Below are 20114 nucleotides of genomic sequence, written 5' to 3'. Positions count from 1 at the left end.
ACAAACCCGGGTAGCACTGTACTTACGATAGGCTGAACTTCTCTTTATGTGCTGTGAACGCATTAAAATTCTTAGGAATAAATGCAAATCATCATTACGAAGAACTAACGGTCCCAAGTGGACGCTGCGATTTGTGTCAATTTCAAGTTCATAAACAAAGCAGTTTCAAAAAATCGTCCAGAGAAACAGACAAGCTGGCATAAACATAAGCGGACACTGCAGGTATGTATAAAGGATAACGTCTCACAACTCCATTACTGTTTAGTGAACTCATATTTATAACATTTTCCACAGATGGCTCATTTTCAACCCAGACTTGCAGATAGAAAGAGAAGCGAGAAGAGGAGAGATACTGCGGAGAAAGATGAGGTACACACTCCTTTTGAGGTTCCACCTAAGCATACGGGGAAGTTTGTGAGACTGCTTTTAAAACAAATCTATTCTTTACATATGTATGTATTCAATTTCTACACATCAGACATGCGACTTAAACAGCAGCGTAGCAGAGCCTCATCTGAAACAGCTGGCCGGAAATATCTCTCCGACTGTACTTGAAATTTGATGCCCGTTTTGTGCTTGAGATTTTAATATTGGTTCTGCAAGCTTTCTGTTCTTTCGGTGAATTTGTCTCATTCACAGCACTTCACCGCCAACTATCCTCTTTTACACAAAGGGAGCGCAGAGTCAGAGAGGTACCCACTGAGTAAAGGCACCTACTGCCACGCTGCTGATGGAGTTCAATCCCCAAATCCACACAGGGGAAGGAGTGTGTGTGTGTGTGTGTGTGTGTGTGTGTGTGTGTACAAAAGGGATAAATAAAGTGTAATAAAAGTTGTAAAATTAAAAGAGAAAGCGAATCTACATCTTTGGGTGTCTATTCCCACTACCTTTTCTGAATAGGAAGAGAAAGAAGCTGTCTTTGGCGGTCATCCAACCCTATCCAGCGGTGAAATGAGAAGAGAAAACTCACATTCAAATGAGCTTATTTGAATCCTTTAATCTTAAAATCTTTCAGTCGCGTATTCCGGTAGCTGAGTTGATGTATAGCGGAGAACCTATACGGGGCTTTTGTTTGAATTTTTCGCCAATTATATCATGTTGATAATACTACACCTGAACTCCAAAGTGAAGGCATTGACTTGCAAATGTTTCTGAAGCAAGCTGAATAACAATCACCTTTAAAAGCAAAATTCCAGATCTAGTTTTGTGTACTGAAAGTTCATTTTCTGATGGTGACATGCGTTACCTGCCTGATGGTACCTCTTAGCTCTCACTGTTTGACCTTCACACAAAATGCACAGGTTACCTGATGGACATCAGGGAAGAGGTCAAGTCCAGTTTGTAATTGGGCAAGTCCCTGAAAGCAAGCCCTGCTCCAGGCCAACCTGTCAATCATTTCTGCCATGGTGGCTATGTTGCTACAAGGAGAATTCTCTTCTCAGTTGCACACTTTCATTTTTTAACTTTTCCTGTGATGAAATTAATGCCATTGCCAACAGAAAGGCAGTTATATGCTCTGTGGAACCAAGTCTCTTTTGACTTTTAAGCAAAGAAAACCTGATTAGGAAAGCTGAAAATTAGAAAAAAAAAATAACAAAACAGGTTTTTTTTTTTTTTGTAAAAACCCTTACTGTGGGTAAAAGCACTGGGTTGGCCTTAAGAAAGAAAGAACGAGGAGTGGCTTCTGTGTGTGTGTGTGTGTGTGTGTGTGTGTGTGTGTGTGTGTGTGTGTGAAATATTGTAGTTTAACTATGTCATGGTTGTTCAGGGGGTGGATAAGCATATAAACCTGCCTGACATTGAAGCTGTTTACATGGCTGGCATTAAGAAGCCAAATACGCTGACACACTACTGAGAACACGAAGATTTAAGGCGGGTTTTCACCCCTGTTCATTACTGTGTGTAAGAGTGTTGCCTTTAGAAGGATGGGCTCAGCCAGTGTGCATATTCCAACTTTCCTTAATACAGAGTGGAGTTAAACAGAAAGGCTAAAGCATTTCATGCCTTCCTTCTCCAGCGCCCTTCCTTCTTTGGTTAGCACTTCAACCCACCTTCCTACAGCTTCCTGCTTATTCTCTGAGCTGTTTCCTCCCTACCAGACTGCTTCTCGCAGTGCAGGTGAGCCTGTCTATCTCACTTTGTTGTCTTTCTACCATACACATTGTCACTTGGCCTCACAATATAGGAATGAACTCACTTCCCCCATCATCCCTCTCTCATGGCTACTAGAGTATACTGCTTAAAAGTTCTCTAAATTGATATTAGGTGATGCTAAGTTTATAACAACTTGAAGGGTGAGTTTGAGAATGGCTTTGTGGCTTTGCAGTAAACTGTTCCCAAATAGGAGACACATTTTTAGTGTGGCTTCCATAATACTTTAGTGATTAAATAAATAAATTGAAATGAGAAGAAGAACATTTAAAAGCAAGTGGGAACAAATGGATTAAATCTGTAAAATCTGATTTAGGAAGGTGGATACGGGGAGAATAATTAAAATACCCTTTCCTTTACAGTGTGTCTGAGTGATTTATGAGATAAATTTTAGATGATTTCTTACAATTTTACACGTGAGAGTAAGGGATTTATAATCAGCAGGAGAACTTTTGAGAACACACACCACAGTGTACCTTTTATTAGGAGGGTAGTGTAAATCGTCAGCAACATTTACAGGAAGGATTTTGTGTACATTTGTGTGTGCTACATTTTGTTCAAGTGTGGTACACGCTTGCTTCAGGGAAGGGTGCTTCACGCTCAACTATGGGACACATCATTCCAAAAAGGATAAAAACCTTGTGCTTTCTCTGCCTCAACATGAACACGGTTGGAAAAAAAAAATCTGGACTCAGCAAAATAAGGTGCATTTCTGGCATCACAAGCTACAGTTCTGTCAGATTCTTCCCTTACCTCTACTGTTCAGGTAACTAGACGTTGCTCCAGGTTTTGTGTTATTATCAGGATAGCGCTTTTGAGCATAGAATCTTGTAGAGACAGGAGGCTGGATTCAACATCACTACCTACATTTTCTGTGCTGGCTCTTGCGCAAATCTAACATAATGCCCCTCTGCCAACTTAGAGCCAACTTCCTACTGAAGAGGCAGTTGAGGCAAATAGCCACACTTTGTGAAGATGCTGGGGTGCCTATTTGTATGTACTCAGAGAAGAAGCAATCCTTAAAAATGAGAAGCAACGAAACATCCTAAGCTTTGACTTTTGTCCTTTGGAGCTTTTCTTTGGTGGAAGTAAGATTCTCCAATATCCTGAGACTAAAATCCCCGGTGATGCCCTTGTCGTGTGCGCTTTCTCCTGATTTGGTCAGGGTGTCTGTGAGGATGGATTTGTTTTCATTGTAGAATTGTGGTAGACATACATTCTGCTCAAGATACTGTTTGCTGTGTGACCACCATCTTCAAGTCCAGATCAGTGTTTTTAATTTTTTTTTTATGATTCCTTTTTATTTTTTATGTGTGTTGGTCTTTTCCTTGCATGTATATCTGTGTGAGGATGTCAGCTTGCCTGGAACTGAAGTTGCAGACACTTGTGAGCTGCCATGTGGGTGCTGGGAACTGAATTCTGGTTCTCTGGAAAGCAGTCAATGCTCTTAATCTCTGAGCCACCTCTCTAGCCCCTCAAGTCCATATTATTCATGTGCATGGGTGTGAACCTGATGTCAGAGTGAAAATTAAGGAATGTATACAGAGTTGAGGAATATAATGGTAGAATTTAAGCCATTCATATAGTCTAAATATTCCATTTTCTGGTAATTAGCAAATTTAATTTTGTTCCCTTTTGAATACTGAACTTGAATGAGATGCCTCATTTTTTTTTTTCCTGTGTTACAAAATAAACAACGTAGCAAGCATTGACTTAAAAATCCTTGGAGTATCTGAGAGTTTATAATGACTTTTCATTTTCCTTTTGTATTTCTTTTAGAGTAAGGGTCTCCCTGTATAGCCATGTCTTCTCTGGAATTTGACATGAAGAATAGGCTGGCCTCAAACTCACAGGGATCTAACTTGCCTCTGCTCTCCGAGTGGTCGGATTAAATGTGTGTGCCATGAGTCCCAGGGGCATTTCAAAATTTTAAAGACGGTTAAGAATTCTCTTTTAATGATTTTCTTGGCAGGTTGTGACACCATCCAGTAACAGTCACGAGAAGACTGCCACAGAAACCCACAGCTTAAATCTATTATTAGCACATAATAACCAACAAAATCTGGTTTTTGTTTCCAGGCATTGGCTGTGCTATGTAAGTGAAGGACTGGGATATTTACAGTGATATTTTTCTGACTTAGGTATGATATTTGTTTTCTTCCCTAAAAATAAACTTTGTTTATGTAACAATCACAATAAGATCTTTCCCAAACAGGAAGTGATCTAAAAGAATATCGTTAAGGAAACTCGGCGAGGTCTCCAGATTCTGCATTCAGCTCAAAAATTCAGAAGAATTTGTAAATAGTACAGTATTACTGAGTTTTGTAAAAACTATTTCCCCATAATACATTATATAGCATCTACTTACTAATTTTGCTTTTAAAAGGGAAACTACATTCAACATAGAAAGGCCTTACCTTTAGGAGTTGTCCCAGCTGTTGGTTTGGTAACAAGATTTAATACTGGAATAGTGCCTGGTGTTGTGACAGATGCTTTTATTGTAGAAGATTTTGGCGGTGATAGAGTAGAATTATTTTCAACAGCTGAAAAAACATGTTTAAGTAATTTCGTTATTATTTACTTTTTTCAGTCAACAGACTAATAGACCTAAATATAGTAAATTAACAAAACCGAGCGTGGATGTAATATCTATTTATCATGTGTCTATTTATGTATCTATCACATATCTACGTGACACATATTGTGATGTTTTACATATATATATACTTTTAACCCATTTAGTAGAACATAGATTTGGGACTAATTTCCAAGTTATAATCACTTGATCTCAGCTCCCAGGTCCATCTGCTTCTCCTAGAGCTGTGGATTCCCCAAGATGAATGTGTGGCAGGGTAGTGTATATTTCAGTAGCTGTGTTACAGCTGAAAAGCCTAATGAGGAATGCACAACGTTTCATTTGAAATTTAACACTATTTTTACTACAACTAACCCCACCAGAGAAAGTAATTAAATGTGTGATCAAAGAGCAGGCAACGGGGTTAGCTATATGTTTTCATAGCATGCTAAAGTCAGTCATTCATTATTAAAATGTCAATATTTGTATATATGTCCTTGATAACTCTTTTCTCTCTCTTTCTTTAATTTTGGCTCTATATATGCATATATTTATTGCATATTTTATACACATATGTCCTATATTTGTTAAAGTTTATGCTTTATTTTTTTTAAACATACACTTTGCCATGTATGTATGAATATGCAAGAGAAAGAGTGAGATCTTACCAGGAAAGACAGTAAAACGTAAGAAAACTAAACAATTGGAATAGTTTAAGTCATGGGGTCACCATAATCCATATTTTTAAATTGTTTAATTTTCTAAATTGTACTTATGCTTAGGCAACCGAAATTATGGAAATGCAGTGATGAATTCTAGCACGCATTATATATTTTTTTGTAATAATAATCCCTAAAGCTTTCTTTAAGACATATGAGGGAACCAGTCTATAATGGGCAGAGAAGAAGTCACCACTGTGTTATCATGTTTCCAAAGGGAAACGTATGAGGCTCAACTCTTAATAGTCTTTGAAGAGATTAGTTTCTAACACTATTACAATTTACTAGCATGCATATAAGGCTTTGACCCTGTATTTTATGGGTAGCCATTCTTCTCTCTCTTGCTCTCTCTCTCTTTTCGTGTGTGTGTGTGTGCATGCATGTGTGTGTGTGTTTCTTCCCCCAGAAGTAGAATTGTTAAGTTGTTCTTCCATCAGAACAATTTCAGGATCACAGCCTCACCACAGAAATGAGACTGTGGACACATGGCGTAAATGTGGTCAGTAAGTGTCTTCAGGGAGCGAAATCAATCACCTGAAGAAGGCGTTACTCAATCTGCCTTCATTTTTACAGTGCAGAGAGCAGAGTGTGTCAAGCGGATAGATGTAGAGCAATGAGGACTTAGGTTCATATCCTGAACTAGGTATGACCTAACGGTAAATGTGAAATCAGTATGGAATGTCAAATTTACTTTGTATTTGAAACTTTCTTTGAGTCTGAGCCAAAGTAATATTTGGCACATCAGGGAAGTGCAGGGTCTGTGTTGCCCTGAGGTGGGTGCATTTGCTGTTCATTTCATAGCCCCGAGGAGCTTGGAAGTGTTAGCTCCTAGCGCTGACTTTGTTTATGGACGCAGTAAATGGAAATTGCTTGAAGCATCCAGCACAGGGAGATGTGTTTAGCACATACAGGAGAGAGAGCTGCGTTTTCACAGGCTTTATGGAAATCAAGTGAGAAGCTTTTTTCTCTCCAGAAGTAGGTCTCACACCTTTTGTTTGGCCTTTCCACCCCCAGCTGGAACATAGGCAGGTGCAGTTATCACTTGTCTTGGCCATTTTGTTGCAGCTGTCTGTCTTTTAGTTTTTCATTTCATCATCTAACACTAACTTCTAAGTTTAATCTGATGTGGATAGAGTATTCAAAGACAAATAAGTATACAATACTACTTAAACTATTAAATTTACTAGTAAGTAGCTCGCATGGACCCTGTTCATAGACATTCTAAGTGGAAACAATCTTAATTTCTGAGCACCACTACCATCTCCAGAGATATTTCTTCCCTCCCTTCCTTCCTTACCCACAAACAGAATGACTACGTCTATGAAAATCATGACCCAATGCAGGAAAAGGCTCTGCTATATCCCTCATGGCAGCAGCAACATTCAACAAATAGCACAAGGTATTACTGTGGGTTATAAGGTTGTGTTCTGCCAATAAAGGGGTTTGTTTGCTTGTTTGTTGAGAAAGGGTTACCCGGTAAGGGTGATTCCTTTTAAAAGTCCTTTGTAGAACAGTTAGTCCTTTGTAGAACATTTGTCAAATCAAAAAGATTATCAGTTTCATTGTAGCCCATTTTAAAGTAATCATACCCTTATCTTTTGACATAAGACAAATCCCTGGTTCACTGCCAACCAAATTAGATGCAAGCAATTTTATATATATATATATATATAAAAAAACTTAATGTACAATGATGCATTCAAAGGAATCTTTACATTGTTCTTAAATTTTATTTCTAAAAAGGAATTAAGATGTTTACTAGCTAAAGAGCCATTTAACTTTATAAACATTTTTTTACGCATCTATTTCAACAAGTGCTAAGCAAAACAAAAATAAATGAATTGTACCTAGAGAAACTGAGCGTTCATTCTGCCATATAAATTGATGCTGTGTAATTAGTACTGTGCAGAGATGGCTAAACACAATTTAAGTTGCACAACGTGCCTATAGCAACCAATAACTTTTTGAGGGAGAAATTTTGAGAGGAATTGAATTATTAAACATAACAACAAAATTTGTATTTCATATGCAAATTGGAGAGGAAATCAAAAGTGGCACATAAAGTTGAGGCCACAGAGGACCTGGAAGGGTTCCTCTTGATTGTGCTTGACAACTTTAAATCTTTGGGAACTAAGGACAGGAAAACCCCATTTTAACATGGAACTTCAAAGTTATTGAAAACTTGAAAAACAGGCTTTTGATTTACAGCTCACTTTCAATTAAAGCTAAAAATACCGAAGGAACAGACCTTGTAAAAGGGCTTTGATTTCTTATGTGGAAGGAGTGGGGTGGAGAGATAACTAACAGGAAAATCTCATCCCTCTCTGGGAAGTACTCAGATAAGTGGAGAAATTCTGCACCCGAGGAAGAGCCATCTCCTCCGGTCTCCAGCCATCTGTGCGGTGGGAGGGAGTGCCAAGCCTGGAGGGCTACAGGCACTGACAGGTGTCTCAGCCACCTGGCCCCTCTGGGGAGAACAGGACTCAGCACTGAGTTGGTGAGTTTGTTAAACACAAAACATTATCTGCAAATGGACCTGAGGATCTGAGGCATTCTGACTAACAAGTAGCGAGGTTTGGGGGAAGGGGACAGAGGCTATTACAGGGCCAATTCTCTCCACCCACCCAGTATCCCATTCCATATGATGGAGCGATGCCAGCGATTTTCCATTTGCAAGTGAGATTCTTTGAAGATTATGCTCAATAATGAGATATGTTTAGAGTTGGAGATTTATTCTGAGACTTTTTATACCATATGCTGAGTTAAATTGATGAGTATCCGCCCCTTAGGCACACACTGGCAACAGTTATGTTTAATATTCATATAGCTAGGAGTGAGAGGGACAAGGAAACCCTCGAGTCCTCTTGGATTTTCAGACAGCTGTGGTAGGATCCTTTCCCCCAACTAATTCTGAGTCTGGAGAGAAACTGTTTCTGTCAAGCTGTGTTGACATCTGCTTTGTAACAAGATACTGGGATTCAGCATCTCCTAAATTCTATCAAATGTCACAGGCAGGGCCCTCTGCTCATCTCAGGGACCAGTCTGGGTGGGGTGCCTGCCTGTTCTGTGGGAGCGCCTGCCTGTTCTGTGGGAGTGCCTGCCTTGCGCCTCCCTGGAACCCACCAGCCAGAGGCGGTGGTCAGCCAAGGTCTATGCCTGTTTGTATCAACCCACACCTTCAGCTTAACTCTGATTGAGCTCCTGTGTCCATCAACTTTCCCAAAAGTTTGTCCGGAAACACACAAGCCCCAATGAGAGACTTGTGATGTGCAGATCACATACTCTGGAATAATGGCGTTCACACATGGGAATGGCTCAAGTTGGGAACCAGGGCATGGTATTTAGCTGAGTTGGGGTATTTTAATGACTCACCTGCCCTTATTTCCATTCTCTTCACGTCCTAGCTGAATTTAAATGATCGTTTTAGCAGCCAAAAGGCTACTTGCAGTGACAGAAGAGTAAGATTGAAAAAGAAAGTCTTTTCTACTAATTTTCTGAAAAAAAATTAAAGATAACCTTTTCTTGGCCTGGTTGTACAAAGATAATTTATAGTTGGATGTGTTCATAGGGTGCAAAACTGTTATAATTTCTAAGTAGAATATGGACTAATTAGATAAGGCTAATGAGCCTAAAAACTACCTCAAATACTTATTTTTGTTGTTGAACCTTTAAATTTTACTCACAGGGATGTTAAAGTATATAATACATATTTTTCAATATCCGTCTCTCAAAACTTTCAATTTATATTTTCTAGTCTAATGGAGACCCTTCCTTATTTAGCCAGGACAGCCACATTTGCTCCATCTTCCAGGCACCGTGGTTCCCTTGTCTTCTTTTGGTAGGATTATTTTACATGGAAGTGGAAGGGTATAACATGCCTCTGAGGAAATCTAGATTGCTTTACTGAGCAAAACTGATCTCCAGCTCCAGGCATAAAATGTCTTCCTTTTTACAAATTTAAAAAAAAAATAGTGCCCCCACATGCTTCCTACACTCCTGACTGTGTTCATTTCTAAGTCGATGGACACTCAGGTTGATTCTCTATCCTAGGCATTGCAAACAGTTCTGGAATAGACGTGTGTGGCAGACGTCTCTCCGACCTACTGGTTTCTCTGTTAAGATGCCCTGTAGCGGCATCACTGCATCAGGACAGCGCCATTTCAGCCTCAAAGCCTTAATGACTCATTTATGTCATGTTATACGTGTGGGTATTTTGACTACCTGGTGCCCATGGAAGCCAGAAGAGGGCATTGGATCCCCCTGAAACTAAAATTACGGATGATCATGAGAATCCATCTGGGTGCTGGGAATTGAACTTGTTCCTCTGCAACAGCAGCTAGTACTCTGATTCACTGAATCATCTCCTCAGCCCAGCTGCTCAGTGTTTTGTGTTGGGTTTTTTTGGAGGGGGTTGTTTGTTTTTATGTATTTCTGGTAACTTCTATACTGTTTTTCTATACCTTGAACTCATACCAACACTGCACAATCATTCTTGTACTCATTTTAAATCAGGGTCTTTCTCTCCCTGTAGCTGTTTGTTTTTTGGGTATTTTGGAGGCTAACCCTTGCCAGATGTGTGCTGTGCAGTGATTTCTTCCGGCACCACTGATCTTCTCATTCTGCCGGTATCCATGTTGTCCAGATGCTTTTATTTTGATGTCATCCCACTCACGTATGTTTTATTTTGCTCATACTTGTTTGAAGTTGTAACGACCTATACCGTGACCCACAGCTTTCTCTGCATGTTTTCCTCTCGTTGTTACACAGTTTCAGTTCTTATGTATAAGTCTTTAATCTATTTTAGGTTGGTTTTTGCTTATGACAAGGCTTATGATATGGCTTACGACAATGGTCCAATTTAGTTGGGTATCTTGCCCCCCAGTACCATTTATAGAGGAAGTAGCTCTGTTCTAGATGTGTGTACTTGGTGCCTTTGCACTATAGACAGGAATTTATTAGTGTTTCCTATGACTCCAGAGTTCATCCCAAGACCCCATAGAGAAGAGAGGTCATGGCCATAGTTATGTTTATAAACAACACATAAACAAAATGAGGTTTGGTAGGGAAACAAAACAATAACAAAAGAAGTGAAAATCTAAAGATGAGTAATATTGTGATTGGATTGAAAGAAGCAGTAGAAAGTTCAGCAGGCACAAGCTGCTGAAGTGAGCAGAGAGCTTGAGGAACGCACACACACACACACACACACACACACACACACACACAGTAATCATTCCAGGGTTATACACCTTTAATGAACACATCTGTGTACAATATTAATTTAAGAAGGAGGAGAAAGAGAAAAAGGGCCAGAAAAACATTATGGAAATAATGGCTGAAAATTTTGTAGTCTGTGGAAAGATGCCATCCTCCAGATATAGGAGGCACAAGGGTCTTCAAACTGTTTTGCCCCAAAGACAGGAACTCAATGACAAGCTCTTTGACCTCCCCCCCCCAAAGGGAGGAGCAGTCCTGCTAGGCCACAGAGGAGGACATTGCAGCCAGTCCTGAAGACACCTGATAAAACAGGGCCAGACGAAAGGGGAGGAGGTCCTCCCCAATCCGTGGACTTGGAAAGGGGCAGGGAGAAGCTGAGGGAGGGAGGGTGGGATTGGGAGGGAATAAGGGAGTGGGATATAGCTGGGATACATAGTTAATAAAATATAACTAATAATAATAAACAATAATAATAAAAAGGGAGAATTTCACAGGGACCTGTAAAGAAGACTGTCAGAACTCAAAGAAAGAAGTAATAGCATAGATATGAGAAATTGCTAAGTAGTTGGCACTGCTTCTTTACTCTTTTTACTTGGTGGATACAGCTACAGTCATATGAAAGTTTCAAGTTACAAAAGAGCTAGGAGTGAATTTCTTAGCCCATTACACACACACACACACACACACACACACACACACACACACACACTATACATATATATTATACACACATGTGTTTATGTACAGTGTCCTTTATAAACAGAAGGTAATTAATTAAAATAATTTATTAGACAAAAAGAAGCAAGGGATGAGGCTAGTATTGGTAGTAGCTCCAGGCCTGTTGCCAGCTTTGAGTCCAGGCTCTATCACTTACCAGCTATGTAACTTTATGTAAGTTGCTTAACATTTTAAATGTCTGCTGAGTTGGATGCTGAGGAGCCTCAGAAGGATCAGATATTAAAAGTGTGTTTTCTGGATGGTGCTGTTGGGGGAATGGTGGACCAAGTGGAAGGTCCTTAGGCCTTTGGACATGTGTACTCAGAAGGAAGTTGGTTCTCACGGGATTCCACAATGGCTTGTAGAAGAGAGTCTGCTGTAAAAGCTGGCCTCTGTCTCTCTGCTTCTAGTCTCACATGTAAACAGTCTACTGAATAGTGTTTTACAATGCAACAACATATAATACAGACCACACCCAAGCAGATGCTGGTTCTATGCCCTTGATCCTTGAAAATGGAGTGAAAAACCTTTGTCTTTATAAAGTTTGTTGCCTCTGCTATTTCATTATAGTGATGAAAAGCTGACTTATACGATGTCAGGTTTCAGTCTTATGGAAACAAACATCATAGAGTATTAATGTATGTTTAAGATTGTGACATTTAACGTTGGGGTGACATTAACCAAACAAGTGAAAGACCTGTTTGAGAAAAACTTCAAGTCTCTGAAGAAAGAAATTGAAAAAGATCTCAGAAGATGGAAAGATCTCCCGTGCTCATGGATTGGTAGGATTAACATTGTGAAAATGGCCATCCTGCCAAAAGCAATCTACAGATTCAATGCAATTCCCATCAAAATACCAACTCAATTCTTTTCAGACCTTGAAAAAAAGATTCTCAGCTTCATATGAAGAAACAAAAAACCCAGAATCTCCAAAACAACCCTGTACAACAACAGATCATCTGGAGGTATCTCCATCCCTGATCTCAAGCTGTACTACAGAGCAATAGTAATAAAAACTGCATGGTATTGGCATAGAAATAGAAAGGAGGATCAATGGAACTGAATAGAAGACCCAGAAATAAACCCATGTATCTATGAATACTCGATTTTTGACAAAGCAGCCAAAACCATTCAATGGAAAAAAGACAGCACCTTCAACAGATGGTGCTGGTCTAATTGGATGTCTACATGAAGAAAAATGAAAATAGATCCACATTTATCACCCTGCACAAAACTAAAGTCTAAGTGGATCAAAGACCTCAACATAAAACCAGATACGCTAAATCTGCTAGAAGAAAAAGTGGGGAACAGCCTAGAACTCATTGGCACAGGAGACAACTTCCTGAACAGAACTCCAACAGCACAGGCTTTAAGAGCAACAATCAATAAATGGGACCTCATGAAAATGAAAAGCTTCTGTAAAGCAAAGGACACTGTCATCAAACCAAAACGCCTGCCTACAGATTGGGAAAGAATCTTCACCAACCCTTTATCTGACAGAGGACTCATATCCAGTATATATAAAGAACTAAAGAAGCTGAAAAGCAACAATCCAAGTAATCCAATTAAAAAATGGGGAACAGAGCTAAACAGAGAATTCTCTGTAGAGGAATATTGAATGGCAGAGAAACACTTAAAGAAATGCTCAATGTCATTAGCCGTTAGGGAAATGCAAATCAAAACGACCCTGAGATTTCATCTTATACCTATCAGAATGGCCAAGATCAAAAACTCAAGTGACAACACATGCTGGAGAGGTTGTGGAGAAAGGGGAACCCTCCTCCATTGCTGGTGGGAATGTAAACTGGTACAACCACTTTGGAAGTCAATCTGGCGCTTTCTCAGACAATTAGGAATAGTGCTTCCTCAAGACCCAGCTATACCACTGCTAGGCATATACCCAAAATTTGCTCAAGTACGCAATAAGGACATTAGCTCAACCATGTTTGTAGCAGCTTTATTTGTAATAGCCAGAACCTGGAAACAACCCAGATGTCCATCAACGGAGGAATGGGTACAGAAACTGTGGTATTTTTACAGAATGGAATACTACTCAGCAATCAAAAAAGAGGAAATCATGAAATTTGCTGGCAAATGGTGGGATCTAGAAAAGATCATTCTGAGTGAAGTATCCCAGAAGAAGAAAGAAAAATATGGAATATACTTGCTTATATAGACCTAAAAGATATGATAAACATAATGAAATCTATACACCTAAAGAAGATAATCAAGAAAGCGGACACGGGGTATGATGATCAATCCCTTTTAGAAAGACAAATGGGATATGCATTGAACGTATGACAGGAGTCTACCGCAGAAAGCATCTGAAAGACTCTACCTAGCAGTGTTCCAAAGTAGATACTAAGACTCATAACCAAACCTTCGGCAGAGTGCAGGGAATCATATGAAAGAAGGGGGAGTTTGATGTGGAAAGGATAGGAGCTCCACAAGGACCAAACATATCTGGGCACAGGGTCTTTTCTGAGATGGACACTCAACCAAAGACCATGAGAGAATAAAACCTAGAACCTCTGCTCAGATGTGACCCGTGATAGCTCAGTAACCAATTGGTTTCCCATAGTAAGGGGAACAAGGACTATTTCTAACAGGAACTCAATGACTGGCTCTTTGACCTCCCCACCTCCCAAGGGAGGAGCAGTACTGTTAGGCCACAGAGGAGGAGTTTGCAGCCAGTCCTAAAAATACCTGACAAAATGGAGTCATATGAAAGGGGAGGAGGTCCTCCCCTATCAGTGGACTTGGAAAGAGGCAGGGAGGAGATGAGGGAGGGAGGGTGGGATTGGGGAGGGAATGAGGGATACAGCTGGGATACAGAATTAAGAAAATGTAACTAATGAGAATAATAAAAAATAAAAAGAAAAAAAGAAAAAAAAAGATTGTGACATTTAAATATAAATGAGAAAGTTAACAAGTTTGTTAGACTTGGGTTTACTCCTATTAGAACCATCAATGACATGAAGGGAATTTTAAAGTTCTACCACAAGGACAGGTCACTTTATGCTACTTACTAATATTGCTGTGATACACTTGGCTAAACCAAATCTTCAGTCCCATCAGTTGGTTCAAGTCATATAAAGCTGTTTTTGAGGAAAACTTAATTTCTTTCATAAGTTATAATTGGGTTCATCTAATCACGCCTTTTCTTTGGTGACTACTTGACTCAATTTTATGTTATTTTTATTGTTCCCTTTTACTACTGTACTGGTAACATTTGTTCCCAAAAACTGTGATTAAAGTAATTGGAAAGAAAGAATGCTGAATAGAAGCAGGTAAACTTGAAAGCTGACCTCAACCGGTGAAAGAGATAGATACTGTGTGTTACATTTCTGTCAGAACGTACAGATGCTTTTCCCAATGTAAGCATATGACTACTGTGACTCAAAGTTTCAGCCAGGAACCTGTGGGTTCATTCTCACAATTCATAGTGTCTATATGTTAATACAATGACTCAAAAGTGTGCTGTTTTTATTTATCAATGAGCCCCATTAATACAATCATAATTAAAATTGCTAAGCAATCTGTAGTGTTTAATTTCTCTTTCCTCACTCAGGGGGTTTACCTATGATGTCACTAGGTGTCTCAGGTATTTTGAATGTAGATGAGGTATTTCTCTTCCCAAAGTTAAGAGAGCTGTTGCCACAGGTATTCAGATAGTATGTCTTTAGTGACGATGTTGGTGTGGCTACTCTTGGCTTTAAATAGCACCATAACACTGAGCCAGAGAGTGTACCTTTTCTTAGTCATTCTCTTCAAGTAGAGAATCACTTTAAACACTCATGACTCATACTACATAGTTAAAAATAAATAAGCAAATACCCATGTCCTGGGAGCCACAGGCCTTTGGCTGCAGCATACAGCAGCTCTGAGTGTCAGCAGAGAATTCTGCCTTTTCTCTCTGCGTGTGTTCTCTCAGTGTCCCCAGAGGACAGATAGAAAACAGTCTCAAAGGAGAACATCGGGTACTAATCTGAGAACAGAGACAAATTTATGTGTTTTTTTTCTGCTTTCTGATTTTAGAGATTAGCTTTGTAATGGTATGTTGTTAAAAATATTTTAAGTATTTTCTTAAGAAGGCATCAAAGAAGTCACTTTTGGGTCAATTACATCTCACACATTTAAAAATAACTCTACACGTTGAGGGACAGATGCAGCTGTCATTAGCACATATTTTATTTTATTTAACTTAGTAGTAGGTGATCGACATGTTTCTAGGATAAGCTCTCAGCTCCAGGCTGGGGAGCGTGCATCCTGATAATCTTCTGAGAATATGGGACTGGAAACCTACATTCACTAGCAAGGAAAACAAGAAATAAACTGCATACCTTTCCTTCTAATTGACTCAAACACATCTCATTACTTATAGATGGGAACTCATTTCATGATATTGCCTTACATTTTTTCACTAGAAAAGCAAAACACTCAAAGATTCCTTTCTAAATTTCAAGGCAAAGACTGGGAGGGAAATGGTATTTATTGAGGAACATAAATTCAGATTCACCCTTACAAAAGATGATCTTACATATTTAAAATGATGCCTGGGGACCAGATGTAAAATGAAGAATTAGAGAACTGAATTCTAGAAGCTCCTCTTTGTTCCTGAGGATGAAGGAGAAAAGAAATTTCCAGGGTTGAGATGGAGTGTTAGGATGAAACAGTAGCAGAGGTATCGAAAATGTACTCTTCACTTTGCCCCTCTCTGGTGGGAATCTCCTGCCTTCACCTATGACTGGAAATATATACCAAACTTTAGTTAAGTGGTTTTTGTTTGCTATGAGGAAGAAAAGGAGAAACACGTATTGGTTTCTGCTAAAGCAAAGTTAAAGAACATGTCCTAAGGAACTAATAGACAGACAAGATTTGATGGATGCAGAAAGCTGGAAATAAAGGTAAGTGCGAAAATATTTCCCACCCTGTGCCACGCTTTCTGACATTTTCCAAGGGCTCAGGGTACATTTGCACTCTCCTCATGGTATTGTATTAAATAATGAAGAAAGATAGGTCACACTGATGTTATCTAAAATCCCTTTTGAAATTCAATTAAATATCATCCACTAAATTAGACCCTTGTTTACTGTGTCATAACCATGTGTTCATGAAGCAGAGGCTAACTGGAAGCTGTGTCTATAGCCAGAAGTGTATCATAGAAAAGTTTATGCATTGATTTTGTTAATTCTGAAGGCAAATTCACTTCATAGAAATTAAATTTACTTCAGTGACATAGTAACAGAGACATACATAAGAGAAAAAAATCAATAGATATAAACTCACTTATTTCATTAATTCAGACCTCTGGAATATGTTTGATATAATTAAACATTTAGAAGTTTAGAGTTATGAAAAAACGTGAGAATTAAGAATTTTCAGACAATCTTAATAGCATTAACAGACATCTGTCTATCTTTAGCTACTAGTGGAGTAATTGGCACTAAGTCCTTAATGTTTATTAAATGGTAGATGTCAGTAAGTTTTGAACTGAACTGAATATATATATATATATATATATATATATATATATATATATATATAACATAATTATTCTATTCTTTAAAGTAGAATTAGCAGGTGCTAAAAATTGAAGAATAAAGGATTGCGTTGAATTTATAATGAACATGTGAAATACTGAAAGAAAGCCCCTGGATTTATGTTTCTCTTCAGAGCTCATTTCATATATTTATTACTATGTGTAAAGAAGCCTCAGCTCTTCAGTGAAGCATACAGTATGGCACACTGCTGTATTTTGTAGATATAGTGTTTAAGATTTTATTTATTTATTAGTCTAATAGTTTACTTGTTTATTTATTTATTTATCTGAAACAGGGTTTTTCTGTGTAACAGAGCCCTTGCTGTGCTGGACTCATTCTGCAGACCAGGCTGGCCTTGAACTCATAGAGATTTGCCTGCTTCTGCCTCTCAAGTGCTGGGATTAAAGGCATTGTGCCACCACACCTGGCTAAATATTTATTTAATGTCTTTGAATGTGCATCTTGTGTGCGTAATCTACTTTTTCATAGGTCAATTCATTTTTAAATGTCAACATTAATTTTTTTAAGTCACAGAAAAACACAACTATTTCTTGGATGACCTTTTAAATGTAATTTACATGTGCTATTTTTCTCTTTATTAATATATCAAATTTAGTGTCACTTTTAAAGTACCTGTAGTCTCATTTACATGTTTTGCTAAATTCTGGAGATACAGCACAATGGTTAAAAGCACATAATGATCTTACAGAGTACCGTAGTTCAGTTCCCAGCACCCACAGTGAGTGGTGACATTCACCTATAATGCCAGCTCTGGGAGATTTGGTGCCCTTTTCTGGACTCAGCGATACCTACACTCATAGGTAAACACATATATGAATAGTAAAAGCATGAAAACAAATCTTTAAAAGAATAATGTAAAAGTTTATTGTATGTTTAAAATAATATACACATTTTTTGCCTGGCTTTTAGGGGTTTGTAGAGATAACATACATAATATTTTTTTTAAATTCCCAGTGGATACTCGAGTGCTCCATTTCTGTTATTAAATTTCAGTCTGATATGCTTTGGTAATGGAGAGCTCCACTAGGAAACAAGGCACACTGCGTTGCTCAGGAGTGCTTTTGATACATGTTTCATCACTTTGCAAATAGTTTTAAAGTACTCCCACCCTGATTTAGATGGAGTTCTGGTGAAAGTTTAAATTTAAAAGGAATTGAAAGTCTGGGAGACAGTTGAAAACATTCCAGCTAATGACTTCTTGTCTCCAGCAACAAGAAGTCACAGCAAAGTGTAATATGAACTTATGAAGATGCTGCTTAGCCTCACCATCAGTACTCCTGGGAGAATCATCAGTGGTCCAGCTAGCCCTAAGTCTGCAGCATCAATCTTCAGTTTGGTGAGATGACAGACACAGGCCTCTAGCTATTACAATTGTTTTTTTATAAAATTGTGTTTGTTTTTCAGTTTCTCTCTTAAGCCAGCTATCACCCAAATAAGTAAGACTCATTATTTTAACAAGCTTCACAGCACAACACATAAGCAGTTGTTTTATCCTAACCTCTAAACTAATCTGGATCCTCCCAGCTTATATCCCAGATAGACTTGCACTTGGTGGCTATCCTTCTCCAGCTCTTTTCTCCTGCTGTCTCCTGGACCTCTGCTCATAGCTGAATGCCCTACTTGCTCCTCTAAACTCTCCCTCCCCTGGACGGCAGGAAGTTCAGCTCTATTCTCTCCCTGCTCAGCAACTGGCTGCAAGCTGCTTTATTAGCATATTAGGGGACAATAGAGGAGCAAAGTTTATACAACATTGAGACAGGAGATTCCCAGAACAAGAGTTAGAATCACATATGGGGATACAAAAATCAGTATTTGAATTACACAATAACATTATGCCTACAACTATCATCACCAGATTCATCAGCTAATTAAGGACAATGAATACTTCTTCTGAAATAATTGGAGGCAGTTAGATCGTGCAGAAATTTACCTCACTGCAGGGAGGAATCTTGAGCAGAGGGGGTGTTACACTGCAGGTTTCTAAAGTCAAATAAACAATGTTTAATGAGAATCTAAAATTCAAGAGACCAAAAGTGGATTGAGAGGAAATTAATAGCATGATTCAACTTCACAAGTATACAGAATTTTTGTACTAATAGATATTATCCTAGCAATGTGGAGAAAGAGTATTCACAAATTGTTTAAGGATGGTGATAATGGAGCTTTATTTGGCAAGAGAATCTATTCTTGTAACAAACATTTGAGAAGGCTACAGACATTTTCCTCTAAGGCTTTCTTTTCTAACATTTTTTAAGGTTTTCTGATTAAACACATTCAACCTCAGATAAGTGTTAATCACTCTTAAAGACCTTGAAGACTCTTTGCTTCCAAATAAGATCGCTTATTTTCATTTTAATAAATTGCAACTTAATTGTTAAATTCCTAAGCTCAAAATCTACATTCTATTCTAAGCTCAGGCTGTCCTGCCTGCATGAAGCCTTGTTTATTTTCTTATTTCTCAACTTTCCTATAAGATAATGCTTACGCCTCACAAATGAAGACTCATTCTTTTTCACTCAGCACAGTTGCTAAGTGAAAGCTATGTAGTAGGAGGATGTTAGCTACATTTTTTTTTCCAGGAATTTCTTAACGTCTTCAGGAGGTTTGTTTTTATTATATAAGGCAAGAGACAGAAGTGAAAGAAAAGTGAATGCACATAAAACAAAATCTTAGTGCAAACCCGGGCTAACAGTGATCTGAAAGCAATTTGAGAAGGTGATTTTATGAATGACCTACCTCCCACCTTTATACAAATAACCGCTATCTGACATTGTAATAATTCTCACTCTTGCCTTACAGATTCCATATTCATGTAAGTGTAATAGGGTTTAGATTTCACGTATTTATTTCATGTAATTGGAAACAAGTATATGTATTTTTGTGCTTCGGTCAGTGTAAGATTTTTCATCTTATTAGTGGCAGCTAAAGTAAGTTTGCATGTAGGTCAGTAAATGGATGGACAGCATCTTACTTACCTTGTATATGTTGCTATGATCAAATATGTTAAACAAAACAACTTAAGGAGAAAGGGTTTATTTGATGTATGGTTCCAAGTTTGAGTCTAAGGACAAAGAAGGCATGGCAGCAGGTGGTAGGAATTTGAAGCTGGCCAATCATGTTTTATACACACACACACACACACACACACACACACACACACACACACACACA

The 20114-nt window shown here is 38.5% G+C and overlaps 1 protein-coding gene across 3 annotated transcripts in view; it reads right to left on the bottom strand.

Annotated features, from left to right (window-relative positions):
• The window catches only part of Emcn (endomucin), a 100357-nt gene that overhangs the window by 59924 nt on the left and 20319 nt on the right, over positions 1–20114 (bottom strand). For all 3 annotated transcript variants that reach the window (XM_055628215.1, XM_055628217.1, XM_055628216.1), the window contains exon 2: positions 4569–4694. In XM_055628215.1, the coding sequence (XP_055484190.1) occupies positions 4569–4694 (126 nt within the window). The remainder of the gene's footprint in view (positions 1–4568; positions 4695–20114) is intronic.

This window comes from Psammomys obesus, unplaced genomic scaffold (genome assembly GCF_907164565.1).
Source record: "Psammomys obesus unplaced genomic scaffold, mPsaObe1.curated_primary_1811, whole genome shotgun sequence".
NCBI classification, from domain to species: domain Eukaryota; kingdom Metazoa; phylum Chordata; class Mammalia; order Rodentia; family Muridae; genus Psammomys; species Psammomys obesus.
This window is presented reverse-complemented; position numbering and strand designations above follow the sequence as displayed.